General features: G+C 35.7%; 1 protein-coding gene across 7 annotated transcripts in view; it reads right to left on the bottom strand.

Moving 5' to 3' along the window:
* LOC121379261 (ankyrin-2-like) overlaps positions 1 to 24,740 on the bottom strand; it is a 253,747-nt gene that overhangs the window by 125,319 nt on the left and 103,688 nt on the right. For 5 of the 7 annotated variants that reach the window (XM_041507783.1, XM_041507786.1, XM_041507787.1 and 2 more), the window contains 6 exons: positions 21,079 to 21,174; positions 18,671 to 18,735; positions 16,867 to 17,019; positions 15,410 to 15,607; positions 12,482 to 12,706; positions 9,745 to 9,938 (listed from right to left, as the gene is read on the bottom strand). In XM_041507783.1, coding sequence (XP_041363717.1) covers positions 9,745 to 9,938; positions 12,482 to 12,706; positions 15,410 to 15,607; positions 16,867 to 17,019; positions 18,671 to 18,735; positions 21,079 to 21,174 — 931 coding nt within the window. Of the gene's footprint in view, positions 1 to 9,203; positions 9,222 to 9,744; positions 9,939 to 12,481; positions 12,707 to 15,409; positions 15,608 to 16,866; positions 17,020 to 18,670; positions 18,736 to 21,078; positions 21,175 to 24,740 lie in introns of all 7 variants that reach the window. The other 2 variants (XM_041507782.1, XM_041507784.1) reach the window with 1 other exon arrangement.

Below are 24,740 nucleotides of genomic sequence, written 5' to 3'. Positions count from 1 at the left end.
ACAAAGTGGAGCTCTTTAGTTGATGAAAAACACATTGTTACAAGAGTTAATTAGCTGTCACTACAATGGCCATTACATCATTTCTAACGGACTAATTAAATTAGGGTGTTCCAGAAAGTACTATGGGAAGTGGGACATATTTCGTGCACAATACCTATTATCATCAAAGAATAAAGTGAAAGCATTTGTTGATATCTGCACTGGTAGGTACAGGGTTCGCAGGCCAGTACCAGCTCCCACCCAGAGCGAGTTTTAACAACTCAATGGGTAGGTGTAAGACCACTACACCCCTCTTCTCTCTCACTAACCACAAACATCTAACAAGTAACTCACTGTCCTGTACAGGCAGCCCAAATAGCCGAGGTGTGTGCCCAGGACAGCGTGCTTGAACCTTAATTGGATATAAGCACAGAAATAAGTTGAAATTAATGATATCTGCACACGAGTCATAGGTTCAAGTCTCCTCAGTGGATCCATTCTCTTATTGTTTGGTTTTTACCTGTCTCAACTAGTGCTCATGACTAGTATATCAAAGGTCATGGTGTGCGCTGTCCTGCATGTGGGCAAAAGTAATAAAAAGATCCCTTGCTGATAACGGAAAACATACAGATTTCCTCTGAGACTATATGCCAGAATCGTTCCAACCAGTGCACCATGACTGGCATATCAATGGCCGTGGTACGTGCTATCCTGTCTGTGGGATGGTACATATAAAAGATCCCTTGCTGATAACGGAAAAATATAGCAGATTTTTTTTCTAAGACTAAAGTGTCCGAATTACCAAATGTTTGACATCCAATAACCAATGATTAATAAATCAATGTGCTCCAGTGGTGTCGTTAAACAAAACAAATGTTAACTCACCCACCCCCCCCAAGAAATCTACTATAAAATCTATATATATAATATTATCTTAATTCCCCCTCCAACCACCTCCACTCCTACCCTACCCTACCCTACCCTACCCTACCCTACCCTACCCTACCCTACCCTACCCTACCCTACCCTACCCTACCCTACCCTACCCTACCCTACCCTACCCTACCCTACCCTACTCCTCCACATTATAATGCAATAACAGCCCTTATTTCATATTGTGCACCAGATTTGTAGTGTATGTCAAATATATAATTACTTTTATTTTCCTACAATTTTTTTTTTTTTTTCAATTACAGCTTTTTTATAATTATAATTTATCTATTTTGATTATGTTATTATTTCCTACTGCTTAATTTGTTTTCTTTGTAAACATATTTTTTATGTTCAGAAGCAATATTTAACAAAATAGATATATTATTTACAACAAATTGAAGCATATATTGGCTGTAAACAAGAATGCTTAGTGTGTATGGGTTATGAAAACACAGCTAATATGACATTGCGGCCTGCGAAGGTCAAATGTGCACGTCAACAATGCACAAAGACCTGTGGGCTGTTTAAACATCAATTTACACGGCTGACAGGTCAGGACTGGATGAGAGGTCAGCTGGTGACAGAAATCAAACCAACAGGACACCTAATTTTATTTTTTCTTACAGTTCATAATAAACGCACACTGATTATAATAATAATAATAATTGTTATTATACAACTAGTTTATATTAATAGTAACATACTGCAAAATTTACAAAATTGGTAGTTACAAAATGCAAAATGATATAATTGACATTGAGTTTATTTTGTACAATATTTCCTACACAATGATTTAAATACCAGTACTAAAATACCAGCTCTTTTAGCATCTGTTACATTGAATTTTTATTTTTTTATTAATAGTCTAACCTGTGTTAAGCAGCCACTAACAAATTAATAAAAAGTGGCTTTTAAAGACAGGTGACTGTTTAATGCAGGTTAGTTTATACTATATTAGATGATTTGTGACAATTAATATGTGGCCTTTTTAACATAGGTAACTGCTTAATACAAGTGGCCACTAAAGCAGGTTTGACTATTTATTATTTGGTATGAAATTCTTGTAAACAAATTTAAAATATGTATATGAATAAACAAATCACCTGTTATACATAAAAAATGTTTTATATTTATATAAAAAAAAAAAAAATCAAAACAAATCTGTCAATGCATTCAGTGCAGCATTTTTCAATGATTTTGATGACATGTGTGAACAATTCTGAGGACTGAGGACCCAGTAATAGTCTAGCGACCGGTGGGTCAAGAATCACAGATTTATTATCATTTAGAACAAAGTCCTGTAAGTGTTTATTTAGTAACCTGACACTGTGACCCCGGTGATAGTGTTGGATTTAAACATGAATGTGTTCCATCCAAGCACATGAATACCTACACAGACAAACAAATTAGGTTAATGTTCGTAACATTTGTCAGGCATGTGTTTTCTTAATCCAGAGGTTTCATTATCTCAGCATTAAAAAATGTAGAATTAATTCAGATAAAACTATTAAAAACACAGTATATATATATATATAATATATTTCTTTGTAATCAAATATTTAATAGATGATAGTGAAAGACCTTATTTCTCTAAAAATGGATAATAAATAAAAATTACATTAATTGTTGGAAACCAAATCTAGCTATCGCATTACCTTAACTGAACCATGATGGAGTGAAATCCATGTCAACCCTCTCGGCAATTTTAGTTTTTGAATTATGGACCATTGCCATAATTCAATTATTTTTACAAAATATCATTAATAAATGGAGTATGGTGGTTATGAAGATGGTTGAATAAAGTACATTTAGGGACAAATCAAATAATTTTTGTTCAGGTAATACTTTGTTAGACCAGTAAATAGGTCACGTGGTCTGTGACAATATGCCTTTAATGCAATTTAATTTTTAAAACGTTTTTTGTTTTTCTGCCCAGAAACAATTAATACATTAAAATACATTTAACTTCTATGTGTGCAACAATTTAAAAAATAAACAAAAGGTTCAATGACACCACTAGAGCACATTGTTTTATTCATTATCGACTATTGGATGTTAAACTTTGGTAATTTTGACAGTCTTAGAGAGGAAACCTGCAACATTTTCCCATTAATTGCAAAGGATCTTTTGTATACACTTTCCCACAGACAGGACAGAACATACCAAGGCTTTGATATACCAGTTGTGGGTCACTAGTTGAGACGGACAAAAGCCCACCATGGAGGTTCGATCCTGTGGCCAAAGCACTTCAGGTGAGCGCTCTACCGATAGAGCTACACGTAGATCATGTGACCCACCCTCCACCCCACCACCCGGGGCAAGACATAGCTCAGTGGTAAAGCGCTCGCTTGATTCACGGTCAATATTGGATCGATCCCCATCAGTGGGCCCACTGGGCTATTTCTCGCTGCAGCCAGTGCACCACGACTGGTACATCAAAGGCCATGGTATGTGCTAATCGAAAAGAGTAGCCCATGAAGTGGCGACAGTAGGTTTCATCCCTCAATATAAGTGTGGTCCTTAACCACATGTCCAATGCCATATAACTATAAATAAAATGTGTTGAGTGCGTCGTTAAATAAACCATTTCCTTCCTTCTTCCACACCAGCACCCAATTTGAAACACTGTAACCAGATGATGTAATCAACTGTAATCTCTAATATACACGACTGTAGGTATAATAATTTGAATAGCTGCGTAATTATACTACATAAAATAGTTTTAAATATTACAAATGCCAGTTTTAAATTACAGTAGAACAGTATGTCTAATGATATAAGTAACCGCTGATGTATTAATTGTGAAACACTGCACACATGCAGTACTAATCTGAAATACTAAATAGCAATAATTTGAAATATCACACATGCAATAATGTGAAATATTACATATGTAATATTATATTTCATGTGTAATAATTTGAAATACTACATTACATATATAAGTGCAATAATCTGTAAACATTACAGATGTGGATCATCTGTAAAAGTAAAACCTGTAACCCATGACGACCTATTACAGCCACACCCAAACCCTCAAGACAGCAGATCATCTGAGAACTCTGCCTGGAGTGAAATATCTCAGATATGGTTGATATGTAGTTATTGCATGTGACTAGCAATACACTATTTACCACTCCTCCACAGGTTCTGGAGCACTCACAGATAGCTGTGTTGCCTAACAACAAGTGGAAACACTGTAACCTTGGCAATAGGCCAAATACCTAGCGGGATTGAAATTCAGTACATAGGAAGCTGGAAATAATTGCTGGCTGTTGTCTTACGATCAGATCAATAAATGGAATTGGGATCATTAAAGGAAGGAGAGAGAAATGTTTTATTTGATGATGCATTCAACTCATTGTTATTATGGTTATATATTGTCAGACATATGGTTAAGGACCACAGAGATAATTAAAGAATAAAACCAGTGTGGTGCTGTGAGTACAAGGGAAAATAGCCTAGACCCACTGCACATCAGGCGACCACTGTACTACTGGGATACGTCCCACCCCTAGATAATTAAAGAATAAAACCAGTGTGGTGCTGTGAGTACAAGGGAAAATAGCCTTGACCCACTGCACATCAGGCGACCACTGTACTACTGGGATACGTCCCACCCCTAGATAATTAAAGAATAAAACCAGTGTGGTGCTGTGAGTACAAGGGAAAATAGCCTAGACCCACTGCACATCAGGCGACCACTGTACTACTGGGATACGTCCCACCCCTAGATAATTAAAGAATAAAACCAGTGTGGTGCTGTGAGTACAAGGGAAAATAGCCTAGACCCACTGCACATCAGGCGACCACTGTACTACTGGGATACGTCCCACCCCTAGATAATTAAAGAATACAACCAGTGTGGTGCTGTGAGTACAAGGGAAAATAGCCTTGACCCACTGCACATCAGGCGACCACTGTACTACTGGGATACGTCCCACCCCTAGATAATTAAAGAATAAAACCAGTGTGGTGCTGTGAGTACAAGGGAAAATAGCCTAGACCCACTGCACATCAGGCGACCACTGTACTACTGGGATACGTCCCACCCCTAGATAATTAAAGAATACAACCAGTGTGGTGCTGTGAGTACAAGGGAAAATAGCCTTGACCCACTGCACATCAGGCGACCACTGTACTACTGGGATACGTCCCACCCCTAGATAATTAAAGAATAAAACCAGTGTGGTGCTGTGAGTACAAGGGAAAATAGCCTAGACCCACTGCACATCAGGCGACCACTGTACTACTGGGATACGTCCCACCCCTAGATAATTAAAGAATAAAACCAGTGTGGTGCTGTGAGTACAAGGGAAAATAGCCTAGACCCACTGCACATCAGGCGACCACTGTACTACTGGGATACGTCCCACCCCTAGATAATTAAAGAATAAAACCAGTGTGGTGCTGTGAGTACAAGGGAAAATAGCCTAGACCCACTGCACATCAGGCGACCACTGTACTACTGGGATACGTCCCACCCCTAGATAATTAAAGAATAAAACCAGTGTGGTGCTGTGAGTACAAGGGAAAATAGCCTAGACCCACTGCACATCAGGCGACCACTGTACTACTGGGATACGTCCCACCCCTAGATAATTAAAGAATAAAACCAGTGTGGTGCTGTGAGTACAAGGGAAAATAGCCTAGACCCACTGCACATCAGGTGACCACTGTACTACTGGGATACGTCCCACCCCTAGATAATTAAAGAATAAAACCAGTGTGGTGCTGTGAGTACAAGGGAAAATAGCCTAGACCCACTGCACATCAGGCGACCACTGTACTACTGGGATACGTCCCACCCCTAGATAATTAAAGAATAAAACCAGTGTGGTGCTGTGAGTACAAGGGAAAATAGCCTAGACCCACTGCACATCAGGCGACCACTGTACTACTGGGATACGTCCCACCCCTAGATAATTAAAGAATAAAACCAGTGTGGTGCTGTGAGTACAAGGGAAAATAGCCTAGACCCACTGCACATCAGGCGACCACTGTACTACTGGGATACGTCCCACCCCTAGATAATTAAAGAATAAAACCAGTGTGGTGCTGTGAGTACAAGGGAAAATAGCCTAGACCCACTGCACATCAGGCGACCACTGTACTACTGGGATACGTCCCACCCCTAGATAATTAAAGAATAAAACCAGTGTGGTGCTGTGAGTACAAGGGAAAATAGCCTTGACCCACTGCACATCAGGCGACCACTGTACTACTGGGATACGTCCCACCCCTAGATAATTAAAGAATAAAACCAGTGTGGTGCTGTGAGTACAAGGGAAAATAGCCTAGACCCACTGCACATCAGGCGACCACTGTACTACTGGGATACGTCCCACCCCTAGATAATTAAAGAATAAAACCAGTGTGGTGCTGTGAGTACAAGGGAAAATAGCCTAGACCCACTGCACATCAGGCGACCACTGTACTACTGGGATACGTCCCACCCCTAGATAATTAAAGAATAAAACCAGTGTGGTGCTGTGAGTACAAGGGAAAATAGCCTAGACCCACTGCACATCAGGCGACCACTGTACTACTGGGATACGTCCCACCCCTAGATAATTAAAGAATAAAACCAGTGTGGTGCTGTGAGTACAAGGGAAAATAGCCTAGACCCACTGCACATCAGGCGACCACTGTACTACTGGGATACGTCCCACCCCTAGATAATTAAAGAATAAAACCAGTGTGGTGCTGTGAGTACAAGGGAAAATAGCCTAGACCCACTGCACATCAGGCGACCACTGTACTACTGGGATACGTCCCACCCCTAGATAATTAAAGAATAAAACCAGTGTGGTGCTGTGAGTACAAGGGAAAATAGCCTAGACCCACTGCACATCAGGCGACCACTGTACTACTGGGATACGTCCCACCCCTAGATAATTAAAGAATAAAACCAGTGTGGTGCTGTGAGTACAAGGGAAAATAGCCTAGACCCACTGCACATCAGACCACTGCTGGGACGTCCCACCCTAGTACTGTGAGTACAAGGGAAAATAGCCTAGGATCAGGCGACCACTGTACTGGGATACCACCCCTAGATAATTAAAGAATAAAACCAGTGTGGTGCTGTGAGTACAAGGGAAAATAGCCTTGACCCACTGCACATCAGGCGACCACTGTACTACTGGGATACGTCCCACCCCTAGATAATTAAAGAATAAAACCAGTGTGGTGCTGTGAGTACAAGGGAAAATAGCCTAGACCCACTGCACATCAGGCGACCACTGTACTACTGGGATACGTCCCACCCCTTATTGAAGGAAGGAAAGAAATGTTTTATTTAAGGACGCACTCAACACATTTTATTTATGGTTATATGGCATCCGACATATCATTAAGGACCACACAGATATTGAGAGAGGAAACTCGCTGTCACCACTCATGGGCTACTCTGCTCAATTAGCAGCAAGGGATTTTTTATATGCACCATCCCACAGACAGAGTAGTACATACCATGGCCTTTGATATGCCAGTCGTGGTGCACTGGCTGGAATGAGACTCCTTAAAGGAAGATAGGAAAATATAGCCTGAATCTCTGTGTTTTGATAATCATTATTTATAGTCGTTTTCAGACCAGTCTTCTAGTTGGGAGGGGGATATTTTAGTCAGGGTAGCAGTCTGTGGAGGGGGTATTTTTTCCTGATCAATAGGTTTGTGAGCAAGCTAGTGCAACAAATATGCACTCATGTCAGAAACTAGGATTTTGAATGGTACAGTTGGTAGGTAGTGTTATTATTTGTTTTGTCTGAAACACCATCTCCAATCCCCTAATTTCAATGAATTCATTATTTCTAAAGCAGGCTGATCTGTAGACAAACGCTGATTTACAACACTAAAAACACCATGGTCCACACCTATAATATCACAAGTGGAATCTAAACATTTTTATATGTCAGTTTACAAATAATGGCTAGGATCTACAGATTTGTAACAAGATTTTCACTTATATTTGTCATTTTAACTATATTTTTGTATAAACATTACCTCTTTAAGAGATCTACATCTAATTACTACAAGTTACATGTACTTGTAAATCTAATACTACCTTTCGTGACAACAAACAAACATAACACACGTACAACACTAATACAAAATATGTAACACAAAAATCCTAAAATTCCACACAAATTAAAAACAAAATACATACATATGCATTAAAACACTGATATATATATATATAATTTTTTAAATGTTACGCAGTTATATTCATACTATTATTTATGTTTACTAAGAGGAATACAAACAACTGGTATGGGAGATAACCAGTGTTTATTTGTAGCAGTTAAGACTGCATCTAGGATAGCCACTATCACGTGTTGTTATAAGTCTAAACATATGCATGAATTTATTACACTCTAAAATGAAAAACAGAGATGAAAATGTTAGACAAAAAAATACAAGAAATTTTTAAGGTATTGAATTTGGGGATTTGTTTTAAGATTCCATCAGAATCCCAGACATGATTTATTATTGGTATTTTGGGACATGATTTATTATCTATAATTTGGGATTCTGTCTCATAATCTGGAATTTGGGGACTGGTTTTCAAAAGTACCTAGTTAAAAAAAAAAAAAAAAAAAACCAACAAACAAAACATAAATAAAAACAAAAACAAACAAAACATAAATATAAACAAAACAAAACCTAAGGTCGACAACAGTCACTTTTTGTACTTGTTGTAGCTTCGTACACAATAAATATAACATATCATACCGTAATTTCACTTGAAATCCATATTTCGTAAATAGTACAATTTTTTAATTACAAGATTTTCTTTAAACACAGTCAGGTGCTTTAGTAATTTTCAAACCGAATATTGACGTCATTCAAATTCAAAATTAGCTATATTATTACAATGCTTTGCCACATTAAAATAAAAACCAGACTACTTACCTTGATGCCTGTCAAAATTGTTCCAAGTTCTATACTAAGCAGACAACCCGATTACAGGTCAGTATGTTTACATTTTTCATCATTTTAGACAAAATAGTAAGTTTTAAAAGATGAAAGAAATAAAAAGTACTATTCGTCAAATATATCATATAAAAAAATCATTGTTGGATATGTTATATTTGGTGTGTACACAGCCAAAACAAGGATGCAAAGACTGTTGTCGACCTCAAAGGAACAATTTTTGGGGTGGAGCTAAAATTCAAAATTCAGGATAATTTTCATCTCTGCTTTATAGATAAGAGTGCGTAAAAAAATACTGACGGTAAGTGTTCAAAGTATAACATAAAGGCACTTGACAACAGTTATTTTGAGACCATTACCTCCTCCATTTCAGCTTGCTATGATAAAAAAACAGTGAAAGAAGATGATTAAAATGAAATTATATTGAATGAGAAATAAAATGAGACCCCAGTTCAATGTTATTATTGGTGATTGTGTAACTGTAAAAATATGTAACTGTAAAGTGCATAACTGTAAAATGTGCAGCTGTAAAATGTGACTACAAAATGTGCAACTGTAAAATGTGTTACAATAAAATGCGTAAGTGTCAAATGTGCAACTGTAAAATCATATCTGTAAAACGTGGACTAGGATATGCTGATTTTGAAAATATTTTTGGCAAGATTTTTGTTTTTTTTAAAACTGTATGCTGGTGATAACGCCCTTCCCACTAGCGTATGATTTGTACTTATGTGAAAATGTTAATAATTGTGCTCTGAACAAATTCCACCAACAGGTTTCCAGTTAAGGGGAAATAACTCTGATAATTCTACATTTCTTTCCTTTGCTACATCTCTCACACATATCAATAAATATAATTAAATAATTACACCAAAATGGTTCTGTTGCTAAGCGACTCACCCAGAGTAGACTGGTGCTCTGTCGACTGGTACGTTGTCAGGATCGAAGCTGGTACTAAACGAAGATCCACTGTAAGAACTGAACCGTGCATTTTCCGACGCGCTCGGCCCACCAGCCAGGTAACGGTTATCGGGCGGTGGCCCCGAGTACTGCTGGTGGAACGACTGGCCCACGATCTGCGCTTCCATGTAGTCCTGTGAGGAAAATTAACACTTGTATTACACTTGTTTCTTGTGAGAAAATTAACTTGTATTACACTTGTTTCTTGTAAGAAAATTTACATTTTTATTACACTTGTTCTGGCAGGAAAATTTATTATTACTATTTTTATTATTCCATTATTTCAAGGGGGGGGGGGGCATATGCCAAGTGAGAGGCAGAAGTAAATTTCTGTGGTGTATATAATATAAGATAGTAAAGAAAAATCTTTTTAATAAAATAAAATGTTTTGGACCTTAAGCGTATGGTTCCCTCCCCAATTCCTTACTGGTTCCTATCGGCTTGTATAGGACAGTATTTACCATGACATTTGACACACTGGCCGTAGTGCAATGGTTGGAATGGGAAATATCCAAATGAGTGTGTCCATATACTGAGTGTTCTACTACAGGCACCCTTCTAATATAAAGTCACAAGAGTCAACTGTTACTTTTTATACACGCTGGCTATACAAATACAAATAGTACACAATTTGCTAATAGACTGCTCAATAAAATAAAATAAATTGTTTCTTCTTTTGAAAAATTCCATGCAATACCTTTTATAAAAACAAGGGCATTTCAAGTTCTGGTTTGAATTTATAGCTGTCCAAAACTCTGACAAAAAACGAGTGCTACAAGATTTTAATTTCAGAAAATTCGGTGAAATCTTCTTTACTGATAAACTGGACACAAAATTAATTATGAGTGGTTGTTTTAAGACAGCAACTCTGTTACAACAGTTTTTACATTAGTTATCAAACAAATTTGTGAATTATTTCTATTTTCAAAAGCTTTATCTATCTTGGAGATCTGAAACCAATCTCATGTAAAAATACATAGTGATATCACAACAGCGAACATTGTACACAAAGCTTTCTGCTTCATTTGGTTTTTTCATGAAAGAGGCATAATACGTGATGGATATATTCAACAAAATGTGACTGAATATTTCATGAATAAAAGGGTAATTGATGAGGCAACTAAAATAAATGTACTCATCGGAGAAGATCAAACAATATTCAACTCCGTCTTCGACTGATGTCAAAGACATACAAACATTTACTGGGAAAAGTGTAATTAGGTTTCTCACCGACGCTAGACAGGCTAAACAAGATTGTAAACCTTCAAAGAGGAATATTTCTTCAACAGACAGATATAAAATCAATAGATTTTCTTTCACTGACTGAACAAGGAATCACATTAATGATATTCCTACCAGACAGACAGATATACACAGGCACACAGACACATGCATGCAAGCACATACACAGGCGCACGCACGCACACACACACACAAAAAGTCAAAAGCTAGAATAAAACTAAAAATATAATATTTGAAAATTCCAAAATATGACATAATTCTCAGGTGACTGTAATATCACAAGAAGCATAAAGTGTGCTCATGTCGTGCTCAGCAGTGGATAAAGTATGCTGCTCAGAAGCACATTAAGTTTTAACGCTCAGAAGCATACAGCATGTTGAGCTTTAACTGCTCAGAAGCATACAGCACATTGAGCTTTAACTGCTCAGAAGTATACAGCACGTTGAGCTTTAACTGCTCAGAAGCATACAGCGCGTTGAGCTTTAACTGTTCAGAAGCATACAGCATTTTGAGCTTTAACTGCTCAGAAGCATACAGCACGTTGAGCTTTAATTGCTCAGAAGCGTACAGCATCATGCTCAGCAATAAGATGGACTTAAACCAGTGAACCGTACAAATCTTAAATGTTCGCAAGGTAACAAAACAAAAAACACTGGTGCTACAGGCATCAAGTTGAATGTCCTGATTGAAACAAAACATCTTTAAAGACTGAGGTTTCAAATACATGCTTTTGAATAACATTCATTGATTTATGCTGTCATGCAACCTGTTCCATTGAACAATGCTAAAAAAACCCAGACTATACCTTTGGGAGGTCATCATACTGGGTCAACTTATGTTGCTTACCTTAATCTTAGAAATGGAACATAATTTTATCATATCATTTAATTACAATTAAACCCTGCATTAAAGTGTATTGAAAGCTTCTTTGTTAATGCAGGTGGTCGTTTTACACAATTCAGTTTGTACTATATTTGGAAAAGTAAAGTAGCCTCTTTTGTCAGGTGAGTGCTGAACACAAGTAGATATATACTGTCTTGGAAGCTTTACATGAATATTAAGGTGGTCTTTTTAGTCAGGTGACTGCTAATACAGGTCAATATGTACTATCTAGATTTACGAGGATAGGAAGAGGTGGTGTCTTATGTCAAATGGCTGCTTAATACAGGTCACTATATACAGTAGTCATAGAATATTTAGCAGAATAGTCACGTAGTCTCTAAGACAGGTGGATGGTTAAGCAGATGCACTAGATAAATTGAAGATCAATCATAAATAATATTACACATAACATCTAAAACAATTACACATAACATCTAACACAATTACACATATAAAAAGTATCACAGTTACTCGTAACGAACACCTTTGTTCAAAGCCACAAATAATATTCTATAACAGCTGCTCCCTAACTGAAACGACTTCTCCCTAGTACCTGGTTGCCGAAAGTGACCGAGTCGTCTGGTCCTTGTTTAAAACTCTCATTCAGGCTGCTGGTGCCCGAATAATCGCCCTGATAAATAACACTGCGCGGCTTCGGGGAGTCCTGAGCTTTTAGCTCGTTGGCCGCGAACACGGAATCCCGGTAGACCGGCGCCTCATCCTTCCCATAGCGCATAGACCCACGTGCGTACAGGTCCTCCGTAAACAAATCTTGTTTCTAACGTAAACACAAGAAACAGAACGTAACGAGCACAACTACTGAGATCACAACATCAAACAAGTTAGAGGTCAATCCAGAATTATTATACTGATATAGAAGAAAAAACTTTTTGCAGTGGACAGAAGGAAAGGAGGAAAGGAATGTTTAATGATTCCTCAGAACATTTTAAAATGTGGTTATTTCAACACTTGGGGCGAGAGAGAGAGAGAGAGAGAGAGAGAGAGAGAGAGAGAGAGAGAGAGAGAGAGAGAGAGAGAGAGAGAGAGAGAGAGAGAGAGAGAGAGAGAGAGAGAGAGAGAGGGAGAGAGAGAGGGGGAGGGGGAGGGGGAGGGGGAGGGGGGGGGGGGGGGGGGGAGGGAGAGAGAGAGAGAGAGAGAGAGAGAGAGAGAGAGAGAGAGAGAGAGAGAGAGAGAGAGAGAGAGAGAGAGAGAGAGACAGAGACAGACAGACAGACAGACAGACAAACAGAGAGAGAGAGAGAGACACACACACACAGACACTGAGAGAGGGAGACCCACTTCTACCTAAAAGGACCGGCCTCGGTGGCGTAGTGGTTAGGCCATCGGTCTACAGGCTGGTAGGTACTGGGTTCGGATCCCAGTCAACGCATGGGATTTTTAATCCAGATACCGACTCCAAACCCTGAGTGAGTGCTCCGCAAGGCTCAATGGGTAGGTGTAAACCACTTGCACCGACCAGTGATCCATAACTGGTTCAACAAAGGCCATGGTTTGTGCTATCCTGCCTGTGGGAAGCGCAAATAAAAGATCCCTTACTGCTAATCGAAAAGAGTATCCCATGTAGTGGCGACAGCAGGTTTCCTCTCCAAATCTGTGTGGTCCTTAACCATATATCTGACGCCATATAACCGTAAATAAACATGTGTTGAGTGTGTCGTTAAATAAATCATTTCTTTTTCTTTTTCTACCTAAAAGGCAGCAAGAGATCATTTATATGTACTTTCCCATGGTCTTTGGTGTACCAGGCTTTGGTGTACCAGGCTTTCTGACAGAAAATAATGTGAGGGTATGTAATAAAAACAAAACCGATCATAAGTGTCCCCAATAGGTGATTGTGGCTTTGAAATGTTTTCAAATTAAACACTGCATTTCATGTACCTTGACAAATTTTAAACACCAGTTCTCTTACTATAATCTTTCTAACAATTGTATAAATGTTTCCATTAATTTCCCAGATTTTAGGGTACCCTCTGGCAGAAATCCTGACTAGAAGTCCATCAAGGGGGATCGATCCTGCGATTCATCACACTTCAAGCAAGTGCCAGATTCTACCCCATTATCAGGTAGAAGCCTTGCTTTAAGAAATAATTAAGGAGGAGATCAATTTATATTCTCACTGGGGGGCCAAATAAACAACAGCCTTCAGAAATTAATCCAAGAATTTTACTGACAGGAATCAATTTGGTCAAACCAATGGCAGGAATGGTAGAGAGGACTGGACAGAGTTTGTTTACAGATTAACAAATAAAACAATGTCACCTTTCTCCCGTTTAACACAACAAAACTGAAGGGACCTCTAACTCCGTAACATGCACACAACAAAAGATTACGACAAAGCTAACGAGTCAGTCACAATTATCAACACCGTAACAAACATACATAGTGTACTCTTTTTTTGTTCACCCACTCTCAACACCTATTAAAAGCATTAATTTTGCTCGTTAAAAAAAAAAAAAATTGTCCAGTTAATAAGCATACATTGGCATTAACCACTGCCCCCTCCCCCCTCCAAGTGTACAGTTTGTACGTTTGTGGTGTTGATCACTGAACCGAGCCTGAAACATCTGTAAAAAGGAGAAGTTTAACAGGTACATGTGTAAGTAAGAACCAGTGCAAAACATTCACGATTCAAACAAAATACACTAATGCTATTACAAGAAAGTTCATGCAACAACACAAATATTTGCATATGACATAACATTGTGAGATGGTACAATATGACCTCAAAATTTACTATATAATTAGGATAAAACAGAAAGGAGTTGATCTAAATATCAACTCGGCCAAAAACTACATGCGCAAAGCAAAAGCTACCAATTTAAAAATAAAAACTGAAATGATCTTTAGAAAGCAAAATTTTTTTTTTGGGTATGACGCTATGGAATTGAATGTAACCACAGTCAACAAGGGGTATGGGGGCCTCCCCTAGAAAGAAAATGGGTTAAGCTTAGAGTTAGTGTTCAGAAAAATTATAGATTAATGATATGAGTAATTAATTTTGTCAAAAAGTTAACTTTAAACAAAATCTGCAAACAAATTACCTTATGGCAAAAACCCTGATAACATAAAAAATAAAGTCAATGTTCAGCGTTTCAGTCTACTTTGTGAAAATTATTTTATTTAAAAATAATAAAATTAAATCTGATTTGTAAAAAAAATTTCTACCTGAAAAGGGATACAACTCAATAGGTCAAGAAGATTTAAACCAAAATTACTAAAAATGAAGGTATCGGAATGTTAAAAATAGTTATGTCATATTCAAACAACTAAAACAAAATGGCTAATTAATGACAACAAATTCATGCATTTGACTAGAAAACTACACAATAACAACAAACAATAAATTAGCTGTCAAACTTTCACTGACGGAAAAAAAATGGATTAAACTTGTTCAAAATATAATCAGACTGCCTTGAAACCATTCCCACAATCCAGCATTCAAGATGTCCTCCGAAGTTACCTTTTTCATTGCTGCATCGTCAGTCATATATTTTAACTCATCATCATATTCCGAATCGACCATACTGTCGTCATGGGGACGGAACTGCATGGTGGCCGATTCGCGGGCCAGGGTGGAATCACGACTATCGGACATCGAAGAATCTCGACCGAGAGTCGTGTAATCGATACCGAAGCTGTCCATTCGGGACTTGCTATCCTAATGTTCAAAATACACAGTCAATGAACACAATACATGTACATGCAACAACTAGAATGAAAACAAAGGAGAAACCAAATATATTTAACAAAATATAAAAAGCAGAATGTAAGAAGGATATTTCCAGATGAATTTCTTTGTGTGAATATTAAATTAAATATTTAATTTTGTAGTAAGAAGACAGTATAGTTTTGAATAATAAAGTAATTAAAATGAATTTTTTTTTTCAAAACCTCAAATCGTCAGCTTTTAAACTTTTTTGGTTTGTTTCTTCTTTCCCACTTACGACCCCCCCCCCCCTCCCCCCAACTGTTGCTCTCATTATTTCACTTGACTTCAGAAAAAAACAGTTTGACATTTGTTTATGAACCTCCATATAGAGCAAAAATATCATCTGGAAATAACAAACAAACAGAAAAACAAAAATGTGCATTTAGTGAAATATATTTGCAATTTAATAAAATAAAATATAGCAAATAAAACTTACAGTATCTAAAAATAATATGAAATGTAATTGGGACTTTTTTAGCTATATAAATCTACATTATGTTGGCATAACGAAAATGTTTTCTAGCAAATGTGTTTTTAAAATTCTAAATAACATAATGAAAGTGTAATTTAATTTTGTACAGAAATAAAAATGTGACCAAAATCTTTCAATCTGTATAAAGAACAACATAATTTGTATAAAGAACAACATAATCTGTATAAAGAACAACATAATTTGTATAAAGAACAACATAATCTGTATAAAGAGCAACATAATTTGTTTATTAATGTTTGTCTTTGATGTTTAAAGAATCAAAAAAGAAGTTGCCTAGACCTTTACTATTACTGAATTTGTTTTTTGAATATTTCAAAATGCTGAAATTATTTACGTAATGTGACAAAATAGACAACCTGGGGATTTTACGAAATGCCAACATAAGACACAAGTAGTCTACAATCGTGAACAACACATAGGATGCAGCAAGACTTAGTGTCCGACATTCCATTCTCCACTCAAAAACAAACTAAACCACACTCAACTTTTCATTTTCAAAACCGTAAATCATTTTGTTATCAAGTGCACATTCGCATACAACATGCATATGTTAACATGTCTGGACAAAGTTTATTTTGTGTACAATTCATCATCAGTAAACATTCCATTTTATCACACAACATCAAATACGTTCAATGAACAGCATGCCACATGTAAGTGGAGTTTTGGAAACGTTTGTATTTTGTGTAATGTATTCGTATGCTTTCCTTGTTACCTTGTCTTTTGGCGACAGTGTGTCACCATGGTAATATCTCATTTCTTCTTCATAGTTGGGTCCCTTTTCCAAGTAAGATGGGTAGGCCATGGAGACCCCCATCTCACTCAAGATGCGGTTTCGTGCATCAGTGTGGGGGCGCAGCTGAACATCCTAATCAAGGGGAGACAATACCAACACAACAAAATCATTAGGTGACATGCCAAAGCCATACAGATTGTGGTAAAAAGAAAACAAATCATAAATACAATTACCAGTAAGACAGAGGTTTCCTTACGTATCCCCAAATCCTCAATAACTTGATTTGTTTCTTAAGTATGTACAATAACAGATTTTGTTTTTCAAATTTTAGATCATCCATGAACCTGTCAACTTTTCTAAGTTTCTCAATAACAAGACCGGCCTCGGTGGCGTCGTGGTAGGCCATCAGTCTACAGGCTGGTAGGTACTGGGTTCGGATCCCAGTCGAGGCATGGGATTTTTAATCCAGATACTGACTCCAAACCCTGAGTGAGTGCTCCGCAAGGCTCAATGGGTAGGTGTAAACCACTTGCATCGACCAGTGATCCATAACTGGTTCAACAAAGGCCATGGTTTGTGCTATCCTGCCTGTGAGAAGCGCAAATAAAAGATCCCTTGCTGCTAATCGGAAGAGTAGCCCATATAGTGGCGACAGCAGGTTTCCTCTCAAAATCTGTATGGTCCTTAACCATATGTCTGACGCTATATAACCGTAAATAAAATGTTTTGAGTGCGTCATTAAATAAAACATTTTTTTTTTTTTTTTTTTTTTTTTTCTCAATAACAAAGAGTTACTTGTAGATTTTATTTCAGTATACATTGACAGACTTTACTCTTTTTTAATGACCCTGCTGAGAAATGATTTATCACCTCCTGGATGTCAAATAAATCATCTGCAGCGGAAACTTACTTGTTACATGTTAATATTAATTAGTATGCACTTTTCAACAGGACAGTACATACCACAGCCTTTGATATACCAGTCATGGGGCACTGGTTGGGATGTGACGTAGATTAAGCACAAAATGAAGTAACTTTGTAAACATTAAAAATACTTATATATTAAATATTAGTACTAGCAAACCTCTGACTTCTGGATGTGCAGGACAAATCAACCTGGGATAATAAAGAACTTAATAAATCAAAAATAAATCATTTGTGAAAAGAAATTCATTTAAAAGCCACTGGAATATAAACACAGCACACAAATGTTGATTAAAAGAAGGTCATCTTTAGTCATTAATCACCATAGGTTTCTCATGTTTTGGACATAAAAACGCACAATTTCAATATATTCCTTTAATTTATTAAAACCTAACATTTTGTCTTTTATAAAAATTGATTTTGCATGTTTTGTACATGTCAAAAGTATTATTTTTTTTATAAATTCCTTATAGCAATGATTAAACCCGAAAAGTTCATACATTTTAGAAAATACAGAAATAAAAATGTAAACCTGATTTGAGGGTGGCTAATAAAATATGCTGATATAAACATATTGCCCAATTAGACAGATTTCACCCAACCCATTCTCACTTGACGGGATTTTGATATCATGTCGGTTTAAACTGAGTTTAATTTCAACAAATTTCAAATTATGATGCTGTGACTAAATTTAGTCCCCCACCCCACCCCACCCTCTGTAAGACTGTGTGCTGTGTTTAGTGAACTAAGGAAAGGTAGAGCAAACATGCCAAATTAAACCACACACTACAACACTTCACCTAGCGGTGGGCAGGTTTACAATATAACAAAATACTCAACGATCAACACAACGGTTTACCTTGTCAAACGAAACATCAAGGGGAGATAAGCTGCCACCACGTTCCATCGACAGACTGTCTTCACCTGAAACAAGGGAAATCACTCTATCAAATAGTGTGAAAAATAAAGAAAACTTGCAAAACAACAAAACTGTAACTTCTGGGAATGTAATAAATTATTTTTGACAACATTTTATGGTGAAATCATTTATCATATAAATCACACACTTCTAATTTTAATTTCATTTCAATCTAATAAAACTACAATTAAATCCCCTCCCCTCCAAACACCTCCCCCCCCAAAAAAAAACACACCCCAAAAACAACAACAAACAAAAAACTCTAACCCAAAGATTAACAGGAAAATATGACATCAAATTTCTTAATGTTATATAATATAAACATACATATACTACACAGATGTCACTACCACTAATTCGTAAAATACAAATGATTTAATTAATACAGTTTCTTAAATTCTGTTTCTTCATTACAGGTACATGTATTCTTTATGCAGATGAAATGTTGTACAGGTAATACATAACTAAAATACACAAGAGAGATTAGATATAATACAATAAGAATTATATACATACATTATTTAGAAAAATCACTAAACGGAATGTTGACTAATACTGTTTTATATTTTGTTTCATAGATTTTTAAAATATGCAGATACAAATAATTGTTATAAAATATCATCCTTTTTTTTCTTTTCACATTTTACAAATACAGGAACGAATAGTACTAAGCACAACACTGACAATAATAAATTCTCAGAAATAAGTCAGAATGATTTCTATTATAAAACAATTATGCAGATAAAACTAAAAATTAAACAAATATATAAACTTTCAATAATTAAATATTTTTAGTAAATAAAAACTTTAATTTTGCAGGTACAATGACACAATCTCTATGTGGGTAAACCATGCAGATTAGTCAGCAGTTAATATTTATAATCAAAGTTCATAGTGGGATGGAAATTCAAACGGCATGCTAATACTGCTGGTGTCAAAATTTGTCAAAATGTTTCCTACATTTCGAACTTAATTACACACTGGACGGACAGTCAGGTTTACAATTATTTTCCTTTTTGAATCTATTTCCAAGTATTCATCACAAAATGCAAGACATTACATAAAGTTTATAATATGTACTTTTAATAAAAAAATTATCTTGGTCTCGACCAAATATTCTTGCAGAGTAAAGAGAATGTATAAAATAAGACATAATTATTGCAATAGCAACAAATATTCCATTGAACAGCTAATCATCAGTAATTTTGTTCATTATTAAAAAGAAAAACCCCCAAGAAAAAGTGAAATAGTTTTTTCTTGCTAGTATTTTCGTGATAATTATTAACAAAACTAATTAAAACTTCAGTGAGCACATGGGGTAAACACTTTCAAACATCACAAACATCAAGCAAAACAAAACTATGTTCAACACTTTAACGATTTCTCTGTGACTGTCATATATCTAAGTCATGTTGAGTGTCATACATCTAAGTTATGTTGAATGTCATACTTCTAAGTTATGAGTGGTCATAATTTACACAAACAAGCAATATTATTACTGACTGTTGGTTTTTCTTCATTGATATTAATGTTTTGCTGGCCAGACATGTTAAGGTTAGGAAGAAGGGTTTAATGCCATGCAAATCAATGCAGATGCCTCACATTACTGTATACTTGCTTGTTGGTTATTAGATAGCAGTGGGAAATGCAATACACACTTAAACATGAACCTAATTATCAACATGACTGATTTAGATTTTATTCATCAAATATTAAAGGTTTTTAAATACAAAAATCACATTAATTAAATGTAAGATTTTTGCTTATTAACACTATAACTTTGTAGCCTACAGATAAGTAGCAAGGGATCTTTTATATGCACTATAAATACCATGGCTTTTGACATATCAGTTGTGGAGTATTGGTTGAAATGTGGAATTAATTAACCAAACCATCGCACATTAAAAAAGCCCTCTAACCACTAAACCTCATCTGCAGACTTTATTTTATGGATGTTAAGAGTCAATTAAGGCTGCCTCTCAGTATTTTCTTGATGTGATATTTATGGATAATTATATATGCGTACTCCACATACAATCAATGTATCAATAATAAAAACACAAAGCAATTCTATCACAATAATCAAATAAATAAACTCACTTGTGCACACCCAAACAAAAAAGAATAATATTATTACAAAAATATTCTCAAAAACATAAAAAGACACAAAACTAAAAAACATAAAATCCACAGTATCATCGAAGTTTGAGCTAACTGTTTCGGAGTAAAACTGTGTGTTCGTCTGCCATGCAGTACAGTGAAACACCAACAGAACACTGGGACATGCAGATGTGTTGGCAGCATCGCAGGAGACAAAGTACACATCAACTGTCGCCACGGTAACTTACGATTCTGCAATTTCTGTCCTTCATAATACGACAAGTAGACATGTTGTTCTGACAGGGGTTTTCCAAACAGAGGTGACTGGGGCATAAAATCATCTCCTAGGGTGGCAGCATGGTCAAATAAACAGGGTTTAATATAGTCAAAGAAGTCAACACACTACCTACTGTAATCAAATAGTTTACAACTGTCTTAAAAACTATCTTACAATCTCAACATTTTGTTTCAAAACTTCAACCTTCCTCAGGTGAATAAAATAACAAATTGCAATATAAAATATTATATGAAACATGTCTGAACATGGGCTTATAATAGTACATGTATTTAAATAATATATTGGGCCAAATTTCAAAATTTTACATGTGTGTAACTTCATACATTTACTTAAACAACTGTGTTTAAGAAAAATGGGCAGCATAAATTCGGCCCAATTTCTCACAAAAGCTTTACTTTTCCGTTCCACAAAAAGCAACTCTTTTATAAATGACTATGAATTGAGGATTATTTCAAATTAATTTAATTTATTTAATGTATTTCCATGCTTATATCTAAAAACATGTACCGGTAAGGTTCAAGCACACTCTCCTGGGCACACACCTCAGCTATCTGGGATGTCAGTCCAGGACAGGTGTTTAATTGCAATGAAAATGTAGTCAGTGTACTGACCACAATGAGCTTTAAAAATTACTGTGGGTGGGAGCTGGTACAGGGATACGAACCCAGTACCTACTAGCTTCAGATCATGTGGCTTAACCACAAAGCCACTGTGATTCAATACATGTGCCATTTACTATCTCACCATGTTTAAACTTGTTTTACACAATATTATACAAAGACTCATGTTTTTATACATTCTGAAAGAAAAACACATATATAATGTATGAAAGTTTTATATAAACAAGATATGTTTCTAGCTAAATGTCTACGACGTGGGGAGGGTTTTACAAGTATATTATTGATACAGTCAGAACGTAGGAAATGCAAAGGTCAGGATATTCAGTTTTACCAGGTAGAATGTTAGGTGAAATGCAAGATACATTGTGGGGTACGATAGATAGATATATACATGGTATATGTCATGTGTACGAAGTTCATGCTAAATATATTGCAGTCATTCGGTCTGTCCTCCAAAATAATCTGATGCTGTGATTATTTCAAGTAAACAACCTAAAGGAACCCAGATTCTGAACGACAGGTAGTAAAATACTATTTTAAAACATTTTTAGTTCATCTTTATTTTTTAAGTTTTGGTAAAAAATAATAAAATGGTTGAAAGCTAGTAATTCTTGGAAATTATGCATTACTTTGTTCCTGTAATTTTTTTCCCCCTTCTTTCTAAATTAATGAAATAAAATAAACAAATGTTAAAAAAGTTTGGTATCAAGTGGATTTAACATGTGGATATAGTGGAATAAAAAGTAATTATCCAGGAGGGAATGTGTATCACATACATACGTGATTCACTAGATACAGTTATAAGCCATGCTTGTCAATGAGACAATAGGCTTTATAGAAAGTAGTATTTGTGTTTATTATTATTATATAAACATGCTGTCCAGTCTGTGCATGTAAAAATAGCAGCATTCTTATAATTTAATCTGACTTAATATTAATAGCATTCACTGGCTGTTATTGTAAAAATTATCAACATTTTATTGTCTGTTATAGAAAAACGTTAGTTTTATTAAAATTATATATATATATTTTTTTTTTTTAAATGCTGCTATTTCTGTCTGTTGTGATATAATCTGTCCATCTGTCTGTCTGTCTGTCTGTCTGTTCCCTACTCAATGTTTTCTTGGCCGTAGCAAGGTCTTCGTAAAAGTCTGAACCGCTCGTGTGGAATGTAGCATGTTTTGGAGTAAGTTGGGGTGACATTCCTGCAGAAAAATACACACATTACCTTCATACAAACACCTTTACTTACTGTAACCTGTCTACTTTTACCTGAGAACGGTTACCTGTACCTGTTATTGTAATTAGTACTTGTCTCACTTCCACCTTCCCTCCAATACTGTGTCAGTGTACCCACCGTACTACCAACCGTAAATTCCCGTACCAGGTGTCCCAACATAATTATCTTATTACCTGAAACCATGACCTTGGTTAGAATCGTTCATTCTAAAAATAGTTATGTGCCAGAAGTATTCATTCGAAGTTATCATTTATATTATTTTAAAATGTAAGTGACCTGAGATGGAATGTTTCATTATGCCACATATTCATACATTTTTTATTATCATTATAAAAAAATTTATAAATAGCTTGGCTTAGAATATTTCACTCTGAAAATGCTGTCATTTGCAACATATATTCATTCAGTAATTTTTTATTTAAAAAAACTGAAATAATAAAAACAAATTTAAGGATGATAAGCAAACGAAAGCTGTGAAGTTCAAAATAATCAAATGTTACAGCTTAAACCTAATACTGTGAGCAAAATCAATGTAATTTAACAATAATGTATTTTCTACAACAGTTTACTCTAGAAAACATACCTCTGGCATAATAGTTTATCCCTATATTCCCGAATCCTAGTTATTTCACCCTATGTACCTAAGTAGACCTAACGTGTTCCTATATATATATACATCAACATTTGCCTGTTAGGAGCCAAATCCAAAAAGCAGAAACCAGCCACCAAACAAAGGACAAGGATTAATTGTGTTGTCATAGAAACAGGGAAAAGACAAGTATTATTGACAGGACAATGTTACCTCTCAAGGTGCCAGAAAAAGTGATGATTGATGTATCCCCAATATTGCTTCCTTTCAGGAGAATAAAATACTCATTTATTTATGTCTTGTACAACTACAGATTACAGTCCACAGTTAAAGAGTGGTTACACATATACTATACCATAAGTTCAAATAAGAGAAATAAAACCGAGCAACATACGACTGTCTTATTTCATCTAATCACAAATTTAATTGATTTCCACATTTGGTGAAAATTTTATTTGATGTTTTAACCAGGCCAATTTCACAAATCATACCTCGAATACACAAAAATTAAAATCTCTGTCACTCTGTACTCTGGTTCAAACAAGAGTCTGTGTAAACGAGGCTAACTTTTAATAATAAAGCTAACAATGCAAGTACTACTTCATGTTGCATTTGTACTTATTTCTTCTTCTTTTTTTTAAATATTTAAGAAAACATCAAAATGGTCCTGTACTGTACTAGTTTTGATTTTGAGCCCTAAATGAAGTTTGTTGAAAACCCTGGGTTAAATAGGTGCTCAAGATATCGACAGGTTTGTTAGAAGATAGAAGAACCTAGAACTATCTGTAAACAAATATTCCTCAGCTGTAACAGACTGTTTTAAAGACAGGATCACACAGATTGTCCAACTTGAAATATTCACTACGTTCCTCATCAGTTCATTGTTGCTACTATATGCCATTTTGCAAACATTTTAAATGGTTTACTTTAAAAAAATCTGGGACGTTGTTCTGTTTGAGTATATCAGTATGTTCGACTGTTCTGTTTTCGAGTCAACGAGATTATAGTATATATCCAAACGTATAAATAATAAGAGAAATATTGTAGCTGGTTGAATGAAATACAATTTAAATATCTACATATTTTCAGGCAATATTTTGGTAGTTCAGTTGGTCTGTGTAATTTTGTCTTTAAAACAATTGTGAAAGAAGAAACGTTTTGAA

This window comes from Gigantopelta aegis, chromosome 8, assembly GCF_016097555.1.
Source record: "Gigantopelta aegis isolate Gae_Host chromosome 8, Gae_host_genome, whole genome shotgun sequence".
NCBI lineage: Eukaryota > Metazoa > Mollusca > Gastropoda > Neomphalida > Peltospiridae > Gigantopelta > Gigantopelta aegis.
The sequence above is the reverse complement of the archived record's forward strand: the minus strand, read 5'-3'. Positions and strand labels throughout refer to the sequence as shown.